The following is a 15,756-nucleotide window of genomic DNA, read 5'->3' on the forward strand; positions in this document are numbered from 1 at the left end:
CATCTCATCATCATACGTCATACATCATCATGTTATCATGCATCATCATCATCATGTCATCATATCATGTACATCATCATATAACATCATCATATCATCATATAACGTCATCTCATCATCACACACGTCATCATATTATCATATAACATCATGATATCATCATATAACATAATTACATTACATATAACATCATCACATTATCATATAACATAATTACATTACATTACATTACATATAACATCATCACATCATAATACAACATCATTACATCATCATTTAACATAAAACATAAATGACACGTGCAAGGGCACTAGGCACGTGTCGTCATACAAAGTTATATCTTGGTTGGCCTTAGCCAAAGTTATATCTTGTTCCAAATTTGCTTGTTTTCGTCCTTCAAATTCATTCTCACTTATGTAAAGGTTTCACCTATTTTGAATACTCATTTAATTGCCTCGGTAAAAATCGAAGTTCATGCTTTCACTGTTTCTCAATTGTGTTTGGTGGTAAGACTTAGATTAAAAAAAAATATATGTCAATATTATTTCATGGGGCGTAGATCCTAGACAATTTAAGAAAACGGTTTAACCATATCTAATTTTCTAGAACTCATATAAAATTTAGCGTTTAAGTTTTAACTTAAAGCTAAATAATTGCGACAAAATTAGTGAAGATCTCATACATACATATATATATAGATATATATATATATATATATGAGATCTTCACTAATTTTGTCGCAATTATTTATATATATATATATATATATATATATATATATATATATATATATATATATATATATATAAAATGTGATTTCTTAAAAGCGAAATTAGGATAAAATAAAAGAAAGGTGTAAAATATAATTTTTTAAAATGAAATTAGGATGACAGTGGAAGAAGGTCTAAGATAGAACTTACTTAACAATCTCCAACATCTATATCAGTTAAATCTGCCACATCTATCCCTAAATTTGAAGGCCATTTTCGTTTTTTTTTCTATCCTCCAAGTAAATATATAGTTTTTGTTTTTATGTTTCTTGTTTCTTTTTGTTGTAACTCTGACACACGGGTGACTGACCTATTTTTGGGGAGAAGGTGTGAGAAGTATGTGGAGAGATGGTACATCAATTACTTTCTTGTTTATTGGTGTTACTATCATATACATCTCAAACAAACTTTTGTCCTCGAAAGTGTTCTGATCTTGGAATAACTTGGGTTGTCTATCTAAAGGGGTTCGTGTTCAAGAATGTGCGTCAAGTCAATCAAGTATTTGTGAAGCATGGATACATGATATGTCATATATTGCAGAGGGACTGTGCCAAGGCAATATATCATTGGTCTAATCCAACCTACAATATTGAAAGGTCGGATGAAGCATGGACTTAGCTTGTCGTTCATCTGAACCTTAGTATGTCGTTTATCGAGACTACATTCAAGCATACCTTAATTACTTCCTTATATTCAATAATTATCCGCATGGTCGGATCATACCCTCCAATCAAAGTTAATGCGCTCAATATAAAATGTTAAGGTGTTCATATTAATGCTAGAAAACCTCGAATACTTAATTAAACCTTAATTCCCAACTTTCCCACTTCCCTCAAGGTGGCTGGCTTTCTTCTTTTTACACATTTTTATAAGGTGACCCCTTGTTTGGTACCTAGTTTTGCCGTGAAGATCTTGGTCTAGAGTTTTGAGTTATTATTCCTTAGACTTTCCCCCTGAGCGTCTTGTGGGTCCTATGCTCAGTGAACAACTCAATCCTGACCTATGCTCGAGGCTTCATGTGTTCCCTGCAACATAGTCTAATACTTGCATCCAAGGATTCATGTGTTCCGTGCGATACAATTTGCGAACCTAAGTCCAAGGCTTCATGTGTTCCTTGCAACATAGTTTGAGTACCTACGTCGAAGGTTTCTTGCATTCCCTACGACAAAATCTGTGTCATAAAGCCATGTTTCACTGCTCATCGGGAAGTCTTTAGAACATCTCAAGTTCTCATTTTGAAAGTTCTTTGTTAAGTCTTGAAGCACAACTAAGGAAAAAATCTTAGCAAGTACACCCTAATCCATATGAGTCATAAACTTTTCTTTGCATGTATATATCTTTCATAAGCATGTTGTCACTTGGTATTCATAAAAACCTTATTTCTTATTAGGTGTCTTGAGGGGTATTTACGTATTTTTCCTCTTAGTTCATATCCCAAAGTTGTCATAATGATATTTCATACTTACCCTTAATATTGTATATCAGTCTATTTTAAATTTGCTTAGTATTTTGAGTCTTTTAAAGTCTTGAAGGTGTTAGAATTCTCATAAGAATATTTTGGTCATCTACCACCCCAAATATTTGTTTAAATCCTCGTCATATTTCAATGAGCTTGTAACTTTGTATAATCACTTTAAACCATGAAATAAGGCTTTTCATCAAATTTCATGTCATTTAGAGGTCGCCTTGGTCATAAGCCAACGATACATAAATACAGGGACATTTTAGTCATTTTACACCTATCCTTGGTTTATCCTCTTATCATAATCTAATGATCCCCAAATTTCATACATAACCTTATCATGTCATATTGAGTCTTCTCCTAAAATTTCATGAGCAACATAATCTATTTAGTACGTTCCTAACTCACGCGCTTTATTGAAATCAACATTCATGTGACACTAATGTTGAAAAGCCTTAAATACTTGAAACTCCTTTGTAACACCAAGAAAGGAGCTTAACAAAATTCTCCTCTAAAATTGATATTATATAACCCTAGTGAATATTCTTACCTTTAATAAAACTTGGGATACTTAAAAATCCAACTTAAAATTGGAGTCTTGAAATCTTAGTTATGATAATAACTTTGAAACAGCTTGACATTACTCGAAAAATTAATCATTAATTTTTGACAAAAGTGGGTTTATATTGAGATTTTGCAATGCATTCGTGTAGGGGTATAAGGAAGATTACCACGAAACTTCTAGTTGATTTAGAGACAATGTCACACCTTTGTAATCATTGTGAATCTCCACCAAAGTCCATTTTAAATCATGGTTTCTTAAATTTAAGACATCTTGACAATCTCATACCGTAGTCCATCTTCATATATACCTATAAAACTTTGACCATGATCGTAATACCTCATCCAAATTGTGGCTCGATGCTTTTAATTCACCTCATAACTTTCATACTTGCTCATACGAAGCGGGAACAGGAATCATTAAATTTCATTCACTATAAATAAGGAATTTGGCTCTGAAAGTCGTAGGAACTGACCTAAATTGTGAGATCCCACATCGGTTGGAGAGGGGAACGAAGCATTCCCAATGTGAAAACCTCTCCTTAGCAGACACGTTTTAAGACCTTGAGGGAAAGTCCACAAGTAAAAGTCCAAAGAGGACAATATCTACCAGCGGTGGACTTGGGCTATTACATGAGTGTTCCCTCTGATCTCGAGAGCGGGTTCTCTTCTCCCCAATATCAACTTTATAAATCTCTTGATTGGGTTACTAAATTTTTATTTATACTCATTCTTGTTACTTTAATTGATTGAGCAAGAATTAGGAGGCGAATGGCACGGAGCATACCAAACCTGTGCAGATACAAAGGGAGCACTAATTCTAAGTCGGAAATCATTTTCATTGTATTCGAGTTTCAAATAATTTGATTTTTTGTAAGGTCGTTATCTTTGTAATTATAAGTTTTAAGTTTGCTTTAAGATCTTTTACTTGTATTTAATTTTAATGTCGCCAAACTCCTCCCTTTATTTTATTTTCAAATGATACCATATCTTTCAAAACCCTCTACATTAGAGGTAATAGTTTGTGATTTAAAACCTCAAAAAAATGAATCGTTATAATATACTAAAATTCTACCCAATTGTCTCAAATTTAGAAAGGTTGTCTATACGCGATATTTGAACATAGTGGGGCAGTTATATATCATAAAAGGCTTTCAGGCTTCCCGTGGCTATGCACCATTCTTTTTCATTTCTTATGTTTAGATTTGCATGCTAGAACTATCTTGTGAGGTGATTCGAATCGTTCATCCAGCAATGGATTAAACAATTTTGTGTGGAGTAATGATGAATTTTTCATAAAGTTTAGCAGCACATGCCTAGTTTATTAATAATGTTCTTGAACTTTCATGTGAACACCAAAATCCAACATCGACTGTGACTATAACACAGTTTTCTCTTTTCCAACCAAACAGTATGTTCCCTCAGACAGGGACGGCTCCTTCGACGAAGAGATGCTGTTCCTGTTTTGTTCTTCACACTTGACCAAGCACACCATATTCTAAACTCATCTCCTTTCCCACCACATTCTAAATCCACCCCACAATTCAATACTTTTACTCTAAACAGTCAATTCCATATCGATTCACTTCTAAACTTAGATAAGTGTTAGCAATTTTTGTGTTATGTCAATTTGCACAGCTCACTTACAAGAGTTTGCTTCTTGTACCAAGAATGCATCGTTTATCCCCACGATATATAAATAAACCAAAGTCCACTCCACATTTTATATTGCAGAAATATAACATTAATGTAACGGCCCAAATCCACCGCTAGCCTTCGGACTTCCCCTCGAGGCTTTAAAATGCGTCTGCTAGGGAGAAGTTTCCACACCCTTACAAAAGATGTTTCGTTCTCCTCCCCAACCGACGTGGGATCTCACAATTAACCCTGTAGACCTTTTGAGGTCTGTATGGTTAGAAAGAAACTAGCATTTTCAACAGACTAAGACTCTCAAGCTATCATCTCTTCGATTACGTATATTTCAACGACATGGTGAAAAATTATAGCTTATCCTCCCTTGTAGCTCAATGGACTAGTTTATTGTAAGCATCTAGATAGGAAGTTATTGCAGGTTTTAGGACATGGTGAAAAATTATAGCTTATCCTCTCTGAATATTTAAATGGTTTAGCTCTATTGCAGAGGTTTTAGGGCTGCTAGGACTGTGGCATGATGTGGCCTAATGTACTCTGCTTGATATTCAGATTATAGTGATTTAATGTTATTTGTGTTTCCTAGGAGCATGTTAGGAGGTTGGATTATCCATTTATGTTCTGATTTATATATGGACACATATGTTATGTGTCAAAGAGGATATGCGTAATATTCTAGTGAGCGTAAGCCTATGATTTGTGTTTCCTTTGTCCTTGATTCACATTTATATTCTGTTATGACGATATGAGTCAACTAGGTCTATGTGTGGATGGTTAGAGCGCAGTCCCTAATTGTGGCATCGCCTCAACATGTGATAGTCTACTTTGTAGGAATATGACATCGCCCGCTTAAGGCCCGTGTCACATTGTTGGGTATTATTGAGAGAGCTCTAGTTGTGCTTAGTGGAGAGACTACCTTGTACCATCTAAGAGCCTAAAACTACATGAGAATAAGGAGCTTATTAGACACCATCGGTTGAGCTTCTAGCTAGCATTCAATAGTAGATACATGTGGAGTTATAGGGAGACTGATAGGTTACCTGTAGTGAGTGGCGGCTCCTACCTTTTAGACTCACCCTAGAGCACAACAAATGAGGGCACCCGACTTATGCATAGGAAGCGCGATGACTAGATGGACCATAGAGAGTAGGAAATGAGAGGCTAAATACACCTAGAAACTGGAACACACCCTAATGGGTGACTTGCACCCTCGGACTAGAAGTAAGTAAGGTATATAAACCTTAAGAGCTTATAGGGCTAGAGAAAACTCAAGCTATGGAAACGGCTAACTCTAGAACCCTAAATGAGCACATAGCATAAGAAACCCTGAATATGAGATATTTCAATGATAGTTTACAAATAAGTTGCTTATGGAGTATTTTTATACTTATTCCTATTATTCTTTGTTTGTAGATTGATTAAGATCACTGTTTGTTAGCATGAATGTGAGGAGTTATACGACAGTACGAAAGACCCCTAGATCGAGTCACCCCTTTTAAAATGTTATTAATATCACTTTCTTGGAACTTGTATTGATGTTTAAATTTATTTCTAAGTGTCCCCGTTTTCCAATTTTGAAACTTAGTCACCCTTATAACCGGAAGTCCATACGGCAGTCTATGATTCAAAGTTTCGAAAAACCAGATCACTACAATGACACATAGGTTATTATTTTATTTCACGAGTCACCCAAATTCTTAAATATTTCATTTATAGTAAGCAATGAAAGGAATACTAGAAAATACAAAAGACAATTTTTAATACCGTAGTAATATGGAAATTTTTCCGTACTACTTTCCTTTTTTGACATTAAAAAAAAAAACATTTAAGAACTCTGTAAAACTCATGAAATAAAGTATTATATCATCTAATGATTCGTCAAATACTATATAGAACAAGTATAGAAAGACCACTTCAATGATATATGGAAAGTTCGGTGTCATGTACTCAATTGAGCGTTGACTCATAATAGCAACATAAGAGATTTAAATTAGATGGGCTAAATTTGTAATTTAATCGAAAATTAATTTTTAGGACGTATTTCTTGTTCTCTTTTTAATAAGGAAATATAGTGTAACGACCCAATTTTTGTACATATGGCGGTCATAGCCATTATAAAGAAAAGTGATTTTACCGTTTTATAAAGTAAAAATTATGCACATTAAGTAATTTATTAAAATCATGCACGGTACCCATTCAAAGAAAGTTTAAAAAACATGCCATCTAATTAAATTGTTCAACAACATAAAAACTTAAAACCAAAAATTAACTCAGTTTGGCTCCCAATAAACTAGGTGTTGCCTATCGAAAACGTCTATTAGTGAAAACATAAAATTTTCGAGCTACCTTATGACTGATTTCTCCATCCTAGTTAACTCAGTTTGGCTCCCTAGCTCCCAATAAACTAGGTGTTCCCTATCGAAAATGTCTATCAGTGAAAACATAAAAATTTTTAGCTACCCTATGACTGATTTCTCCATCTTGCTCGTTAATTTCGTGTCACAGTCTCGCATGAAAATTATTTTAAAAATAGAGGAATTATTATACCTAGTAAGGGACTCCCCTATTAGATTCAAAATAGGGAAACCATCATGACAATAAAAAAAAATCAAGGGACCTTAGTGGTTAATTACCCAAATCACACAGCGTGTAATTTTCTACCACAAGAAAATCAATCCCTCCTTACTCCTTAAAATGATTATCAATGGTTGGTTACTCGATTCACACAACGCGTAACCTTTACCTTGATAACCATTTTATGCAATCACCCCGCAAAGTGACCATTAATGGTTGGTTACCCGATAAACACAACGTGTAACTCTTACCACAACCACCTTAATCATCAAACATAATATGCATGCACTAGGTCCCAAAACATTTACTTTCGTGAGCAAACATACATCATGTCACATCACTCACAACAAACATATTTTAATCATCGAACATAATATGCATGCAATAGGTTTCAGCATATTTATTTTCATGGTCAACATACATCATATCATACAACACACAACCACACAATAACAAATATATTTAACCTTTTGTTTAGAAAAACAAAACATTTAAATTTCAAGGAAGGTCCCTTACTTTGGTCCTTTCTAATCGTCCCTACAGATATTGGTCCACTACGACTTAGATCGAGCCTATTAACACTAAAATTTAACCAACCCAACTTGACGGTGATACGACTTTCACGAATCATAGAGTTTTATTGCTTACCTTCTTCCTACGTAGAAGTTGGGTCCAACCCCAACTATCCAGAAAAAGAAACCATATTGAAACTTTGTTGGTTGACACATTGTACCTTGGTTACTGTATGGACATTTAGAGGTGAATAATAAGAGTATGATCCATTCAAAATCGAGATTGGACACAAAGAACAAATCACATGAAAACTCACTGTTTGCTCCTCCAAAGGGTTGCTTCGACGATGGCGACAGTGTTCACTTGTGACAACAGCGTGAATGACTGGCAGCGGTCGTCCGATGTGCGACAGCAACTAGCGGTGGTGGCACAGGACAACATGGGCAATGCAACGCAGGTCGGCGTGAGCGATAGACGGTGACGACAATTTAAAGAAGAAGAAGATGATGATAAAGAGGAAGGAAAAGGCAGCGACTAGAGTTTGTAACTGGCTCGCTAGTCTCGGGCTTCGTGCTCTGTGAGGTGAGCGGCTGCCTAAGGGATTGACTATATGTAGCTGAACCCGAGGGTTTATTTTTAATGTATTGGGCCTTGGGCCCATAACTTGGGCTTTACAATAGAACCTTGTACCATGAGCGGTTGTGTGTTCCAAATGATGAAGAACTAAAGGTAAGATCAGATAAGAATCACGGTGTTCCAAATGTTCCAACTGAACCTATTATACGATCCAAGGCCAAGAAGATTCAACAAGTCTTCATTCTTCATCTACAAAATTGGATAGGCTCGGTTCAACCATCGTTTCATGTGTTACAAGCTGATTCATTTGAGGAATGACTATTTGGAGCTTCAAAACTGAATATTTGAATGGTTGAAGTAGCGGATGAAGTCGCAAGCATCATGTTGTTAGAAAACTTTAATTATTATTTTTAATTTCATAATGGTCTCACTTCGTCTTTTGGGGAGATTTAAAGGGATCAGGATTAAATCCTGGCCACTAACTTCTTTATTTAATCTCGATCCCCACAAAAGAAGTTAGTGGCCATGATTTAATCGCGATCCCCTAAAATCTCCACAAAAGACGAGGTCAATTTGACCGTTACAAACTTTATGAAATTAAAAATAATAATTAAAGTTTTCTAACAACTCATGAAACGATGTTTGCGGCTTCATCCGCTACTTCAACCGTGCAAATATTCACTTCTGAAACTCCAGAATGGTCCTTCCTCAATCGAATCAGCTTGTACCACATGAATTGATGGTTGAACCGAGTCTACCCAATTTTATAGATGGAGAATGAATGCTTGTTGAATCTTCTTGGCCTTGGATCGTGTAATAGGTCCAGTTGGAACATTTGGAACACCGTGATTCTTATCAAGATCTTAACCGAGGCTCACTACTCGTCATTCGCCCTACATCTCGGCAGTACCAAGATGTATCAGGATTTGAAACAACATTATTGGTGGCAGAATATGAAACGTGATGTGGCCGAGTTTGTGAGCAAGTGTCTAGTTTGCCAACAAGTCAAAGCTCCAAGGCAAAAACCAACGGGATTATATCGCCATGGACTTTATCGTGGGATTACCCAGGATGGCTAGAGGGTACAGTCATATGGGTCGTGATAGATAAGCTCACAAAGTCAGCACACTTTCTGCCAGGAAAGTCCACCTATTCTGTGGATAAATGGACTTAATTGTACTTAAAGGAGGTGATAAGATTGCATGGAGTACTCGTATCCATTGTGTCAGACAGGGATCCCCGTTCCACAGGAAAAACCTTCAGCAAGTATTGGGCGGATAGAGTTTAGCACAACGTTTCACCCACAGACGGATGGGCAAACTGAACGCTTAAGCCAAATTCTAGAGGACATGCTACGAGCCTATATGCTAGATGTTGCTGGTAGCCAAGACACGCACTTGCATCTTATAGAGTTCGCTTATAACAATAATTATCAAGTGACATTGGGTGGCACCTTTTGAGGCCTCATATGGGAAAAAGTATCTATCCTCAATGTGTTGGGATGAAGTATGAGAACGTAAGTTCTTGGCCCAGACATAGTGTAAGCAACTAATGAGGCTATTCAGAAGATAAGGACTGGAATGTGTTTGGCTCAAAGCAGACAAAACAGTTATGTCAATGTGAGATGAAGGGATTTGGAGTTCGAGGTGAGAGACAAAGTATTTTTTAAGGTGGCCCCCATGAAGGGCATTCTTAGGTTTGAAAGCAAAAGGAAGTTAAGTCCACGGTATGGACCATTTGAGATCTTGGACGAGTGGAACAAGTAGCTTACCGATTGGTCCTACCAACTGTGCTTTCAAGAGTCCACAATGTATTTCGTGTATCGATGTTGCGACTATATATAGCAGACTCATCACATGTGATAGATTTCAGACCCTTGCAATTGGATAAAGGTTTGAACTATGAGAAAGAACCCGTGTAAATTGTGGCTAGAGAAGGGAATACCTTACATAGTCGAGAGATCACGCGTTTGTCAAGGTATTATGGCAGAATCACTGGCTTGAAGAAGCCACTTGGAAACGAGAAGAAGAAATGATGACTAAGTACCTTGAGCTATTTCAAGCAGGGATGTAGCGCACAACTTATGCATTTAAGTGAAGCTCTCGAGGACAAAAATCCCTTTTTTAGGGAAGTATTGTAAAGCCAAGTTCTAGACCCAATGCCCAATACATTAAAAATAAACCCTACGGTTTAGCTACGTATAGCCAAACCCACAGTCAGCCGCCCACCTCACAAAGCATGAAGCCAGAGATGAGTCAACCACTCACAAACCCTAGTCGCCACCTTTTCCTTCCTCTTTATCATCTTCTTCTTCTTTAAACTTTCGCCGTCGTCCCACCCCGCCACCCCACGTTGAACGACCACCACCAATCCCCGTCGCACATCAAATAACCATTGCCACTCACCCAGGTTGCCATTGCGAGTTGAACACCGCCGCTGTCACCGAAACCACCATTTAAAGGAGTAAACGGTGAATTTTCATGTGACTTGTTCTTTGAGTCCAATCTCCCTTTTGAATGAACCATACCCTTAATGTTTACCTCTAAATGTCCATATAGTAACTCAAGTACAACGCACCAACCAACGAAATTACAATGTAGTTTCTTTTCTAGATAACGAAATTACAACGTGGTTTTCAAGTAACCAACCACTAATTGTCACTCTGCAAAGTGACGATAGAAAATGGTCATCAAGGTAAGGGTTACATATTATGTGAATCAAGCAACCACACATTGATAATTATTTTGAGTAAAGATGTTTGTTGATTTTCATGTGATAAAAAATTATACGCAATGTGTTTCGAGTAATTAATCACTAAGGTCCCTTGATTTTGTATGATCGTCATGTTATGGTTTGTGTATTGACCCCAATGTGAAAGTTGTACTCACTTGTTTTTAAAATGATTGTCATGTGAAAGTTGTACTCACTTGTTTTTAAAATGATTGTCAGGTGAAGTTGTGACGAGCAAAGTGGAGAAGCCAGTCATGTGGCAACTCAAGAATTTTATAATCTCATTGTTAGACATTTTCGCATAGTCAATTGTGTTAGAGAACAACCTAACTTGTGGGAACTAAGGAGTCAAATTTAGTTAACTTTTGATTTTAAGTTTTTATGTTGTTGAATTGCATGTCTTTTAAAGGGTTACCCCACGTATGATTTTAATAAATTACTTCCTTTTGCATATTTTTCATTTATTTTAAACTGTAAAGTCACTTTTCTTTGTAAGAAAAGTCGAGACGTTACAGTTGGTATCAAAGCCAGACATTGGGTAGTGTGTCAGGGAGGACGTTGAGCCTCAAAGGGAGGTGGATACCGAGTGGTGTGCCAGCAAGAATGCTGGCCCCGAAAGAGGGAGGATTGTGAGATCTCACATCGATTGGAGAGAGGAACGAGTACCAGGGAGGAGGCTAGGTCCCAAAGGGAGTGGATTTTGAGATCCCACATAGATTAAAAAGGGGAACAAGTGCCAGCGAGAATGCTGGGTCTCAAAAGGGGTGGTGGATTGTGAGATCTCACATCGATTAGAGAGGAAACTAAACCTCTCCCTAACCGGGACGTTTTATAAACCTTAAGGGGAAGCCCAAAACAGAAACTTAAGATAATACTTGCTAGCGGTGAGCTTATAGAATTTCATTTTACAACTAATAATGGTGCACTCAAATCTCGAGATAACGTCCAAATCAAGAATATAAGTATAAGCTGATCATTAAATTTGAACTTGACTGTAGGAAAAGATAGCTCCACCCTCGAGCACATGGCGGTAGTTTAATATCTAAGACAATAACATGCAGAGACGAAACTGGTAACAGTGGCATCATCAAGACGCTATAGCTACACCCTGTTTGAGGCCCCCCATAGATCTTCAGACACATAAAGAACAGAGTTTTCCCAATGCCAGTCTATAACTAATGAACAAAAAATTGAAGCTATAATGATATCATCTAGGTACTATACGCATCTTCAGAGCCTCAGAGCATCTATTTGATTTTTCCTTAAAAGCAGTCTTAGTTGAGGATTTAAGCTGGTTGTTCTACGAGTTATGACTAATTATGTTTTCGATCCCGATTCATAGCTAGTTCTCATCCTCATCAGATAGAGAATGCCTTTCGAAACGAACCGACTTTTTTCATTCATTATGAGAACTATTGCAGGGCTTCAGTTCACACTGACATGAAGATAATGCTATAAATGTATGGATGATATGCATTTTTTCAAGTACATAAGCTAGAGAATTGGAATTTTGCTTACTTAGCTTTCGAGACGGAGTTGAAGACGACCGAGTGCTGACTTTTGCGTTGCGATACTCCCATAAAGCACTCCGTTTACTGTAGAGTTCCATTTATTAGATCTTGATAGCCAAAACAACCAGTAGAGAAGAAATGAATAGTACATAAGGGAACAGCCTGACTGAATAAGCTGATGCCAGATTCTGGACAGCCTATCTAAGAATTAAACACGGTCGATCGAGCTAGAAGGAGAAAGAAAACGCGTCGTTCAGAATAACCATCAAAATATCATCATCAGTAGTTAAGGAATTCAAAGGAAAAGAGTATAGGATGATCAAAAACCAGGACAAGCACCAAAAAACAGGAATTGAGCATCTGAATCCTAAACATAGAACTCATATTCAGGCATATACTTCCAGAAAGGCACCATTGAAAACAATAGTATGTAATTGTCCTGATCGACTTCTTGCTAATTAGAGATGCAAGAAAAATGAGAAGGGATCCAGTAAAGCGTAAGAGAGAACCTGTTATGATGTTGGAGGCATGGTAAGCCATGAAACCTTTTATCTCATCCTGCTTGAAGCTTTGCTGAGATGCAACAAGTTAAAAGGTATTAAAAATGGGGGCATCTCAATATGCACCACCACAAACTTTCAGTACGGTCATCATCCAATCCTCGGAAAGGAGACCATCTTTATCCCCTTGAGAAGAAATGTAACAGCCCGAGCCCACCGTTAACAGTTATTGTCCTCTTTGAGCTCTCTTCTGGGCTTCCCTCGAGGTTTTAAAACGTGTTTGCTAAGGAGAGGTTTCTACACCCTTATAAAGAAGGTTTCATTCTCCTTTCCAACCGACGTGAGATCTCACAATCCACCCCCCTTGGGGACCAGAGTCCTCGCTGGCGCACCGCCCGGTTTCTAGCTCTGATACCATTTGTAACAACCCAAGTCCACCGCTAGCAAATATTGTCCTCTTTGGGCTTTCCCTTCTGGGCTTTCCCTCAAGGTTTTAAAACGCGTCTGTTAGGGAGAGGTTTCCACACCCTTATAAGAAATGTTTTGTTCCCCTCTCCAACTGATGTGGGATCTCACAATCTCCCCCTTGGGGGCCAACGTCATCGCTGGTATACCGTCCGGTGTCTAGCTCTGATACCATTTGTAACAGCCCAAACCCACCACTAGCAGATATTATCCTATTTGGGCTTTCCCTTCTAGTCTTCCCCTCAAGGTTTTAAAACACATCTGCTAGAGAGAGAGGTTTCCACACCCTTATAAGGAATGCTTCGTTCCCCTCTCCAACCGACATGGGATCTCACAAGAAAGAGATAGCACCTAGAACAAAGCGGTTCACCTCTTCATCATGAAGAGAGGGAAGAAATTTCCTTCCAAAAGAGAGAGAATAGAAAGCAAACCAAGAAGAGAAGAGAAAAGGAGAAACTGAGAAAAGTGGAGCAGTGGGTTAGTAGGCAAGCATATTTGGTCACCCTCTTTGAAAAGATAAGAGACTAACAAAGGGCAAAACGATCATCAAGTAGGTTGAAATGTGCAAGTTCTCACCCACTCAATGTTACTCTTCTTTATCCATTACATCTCAAAGCAACAATCCCAAATAAATTGGACAGAAGAGACTAATAAGACATTATCATCTCCATAGAACCAAAAGACAAGACAATTTCATTAACACAGATGGTGAGGATTCAAGATACAATGATATCCAGATAAGTTCACAACTTGCAGAAATATAATATATACACAAGGAACAGGGAACAACGACAAGATCGATGAGAACTTTATATACACGATAACATCACGAAGAATCAATAAACTAACATGAACATAAAAATCAATGCATAAAATACGACCACTGGATGCTACCAGTTGTCTCTAACAATTTTTGACTTTTCAAGAATGAACTTCCCTTCTTTATACTTCTGCGACGCCTCATACGCCCTCTCGTATTTCCACCCGAGCACCTCACGACAGTCGACACAATGCACATCAGCAACAGTGTGGAGACCCGTCATGAGATGCCGATCTTCCTTCGGTCCCACTGTGATGTTCATAGCATGAGAGAACAGAAAAGCACGCCCATGTCTTCCCTATGGAGAAAATTCAACACAAAACAGTATTGGATAATGAAAAAGTCAAGGGCAAAGTTTCAGAAATGCATTTGAAATCTTCAAGTTCATAAGAACCTAAACTTCTAATTGGGGTTTGGGCGATTAGCAAACCCTTTTGAATTGATGATCAAACACACACTAATAAGACTAAACCAATCAATAAAAGGCTTAGGTTTCAATATCATCACCTGAAAAGCTTTAGAAATAATATCATCGTGCAACGCAACATGGTTTCTACAATTACAGCAGCTGTATAAACGAGGCCCCAACAGTTCAGCCATTGATCAAACAGATAAAAGCCCTAAACGCTTCTCCTCCTAAACAATCATCAAATCAAAAGCTTAAAAGAGATTCAAGTCTTCCATCAATAAAGCATGAGATGGATCATCAAAAGCTCAATAAAGGGTGTTTTTACCTACGATGAATTCAATGGTGACCCAGAAATCTGCAGAAAAAGATGAGCAATCAGAAAGGGGTTAGCGTTCAAATAAACAAATAACATAATGAATCAGAGATAGGGTGAAGATTTCAACAAATAAGACGGAAAAGAAAAGGGAAAAAATAATAGGGAAATAGATGTAGTGAGCGAGTGAGCGGGACAGGATTATGGAGGGTAAAGAACAAGAACACCAATAATGGTGTGAAAGGATCGTACCCAAAAGGCAAGACGTGGAAATCCAATGAATCAAAGAAAAAGGAGAGAGGGAAGAACCTTAGGCCTTAGGGTAAGGCGATGAATTAAGAGTAGATATACATTTTTTTGGTCTCTTGAGTGAGTTTAGCTTAAGTTCTTAACAATTTAGTGCTAAAATCTTGGATTTGATTTTTATTTTTTCTAAAAAAATATTCTCTCATATCTTCTTTTCTTGGTTCATGATCATCATCTCCATCAACATAGTTCATTGCGTCTTTTCTTCTCCTTACATGTTAAAAAAGTTCAAATAAAAACACGGAAAATGCTAACTTCATCTAAATCTCTTTAGGTTACGCTTTTTTTTTTTTGGTGAAAAAATATCCTTCATGTGATTGACTCTAATAATGGTCTAAAGTACTACAGGCTCTTTAAGGCTTAAGTTGGCGTCCGATTACATCACCATATCAAGAGATGTCCATTTGATGTAGAGACTCTCCCTTAATGAAGTAGGGAATCTTTATTTACACTGAAAAATTGGGAGGAGAGAGCGAGGAGTGATTTTTTCATATTCCTTATCTCCAACAAAATCGCAGTCCTACTGGTTTCACCTTTTATATATAATTATAAATATATTTATATACGATAAACAACTAAACATTTTAACAGTTAAA

At 37.3% G+C, this 15,756-nt stretch overlaps 1 protein-coding gene across 3 annotated transcripts; it reads right to left on the reverse strand.

The window, feature by feature from the left end:
* Nucleotides 1-13,978: 13,978 nt before the first annotated feature.
* On the reverse strand, nucleotides 13,979-15,284 carry LOC111808027 (protein yippee-like At4g27745). Of its 3 annotated transcripts, none has more exons than XM_023693798.2 (4): nucleotides 15,164-15,284; nucleotides 14,867-14,896; nucleotides 14,640-14,768; nucleotides 13,979-14,430 (listed from the first exon to the last, which is right to left on the reverse strand). In XM_023693798.2, exons 3-4 carry the CDS (start codon nucleotides 14,730-14,732, stop codon nucleotides 14,203-14,205), a joined length of 321 nt encoding a protein of 106 aa, XP_023549566.1. In that variant the 5' UTR covers nucleotides 14,733-14,768; nucleotides 14,867-14,896; nucleotides 15,164-15,284; the 3' UTR covers nucleotides 13,979-14,202. The 3 variants fall into 3 exon arrangements, with proteins under 3 accessions (XP_023549566.1, XP_023549565.1, XP_023549564.1); XM_023693797.2 differs by having other exon boundaries at nucleotides 15,107-15,234; XM_023693796.2 differs by lacking the exon at nucleotides 15,164-15,284 and having other exon boundaries at nucleotides 14,867-15,100.
* Nucleotides 15,285-15,756: the final 472 nt, after the last annotated feature.

This window comes from Cucurbita pepo, chromosome 13 (genome assembly GCF_057944985.1).
Source record: "Cucurbita pepo subsp. pepo isolate OVF chromosome 13, ASM5794498v1, whole genome shotgun sequence".
NCBI lineage: Eukaryota > Viridiplantae > Streptophyta > Magnoliopsida > Cucurbitales > Cucurbitaceae > Cucurbita > Cucurbita pepo.

What these genes read in the sequence shown, in the direction of transcription:
- LOC111808027 (XM_023693798.2), bottom strand. Translation starts at nt 14,732, where the DNA reads ATGGCTGAACTGTTGGGGCCTCGTTTATACAGCTGCTGTAATTGTAGA. An exon ending in TTATTTCTAAAGCTTTTCAG is followed by an intron (nt 14,431 to 14,639) that starts GTGATGATATTG and finishes TTTTCTCCATAG; the next exon opens with GGAAGACATGGGCGTGCTTT.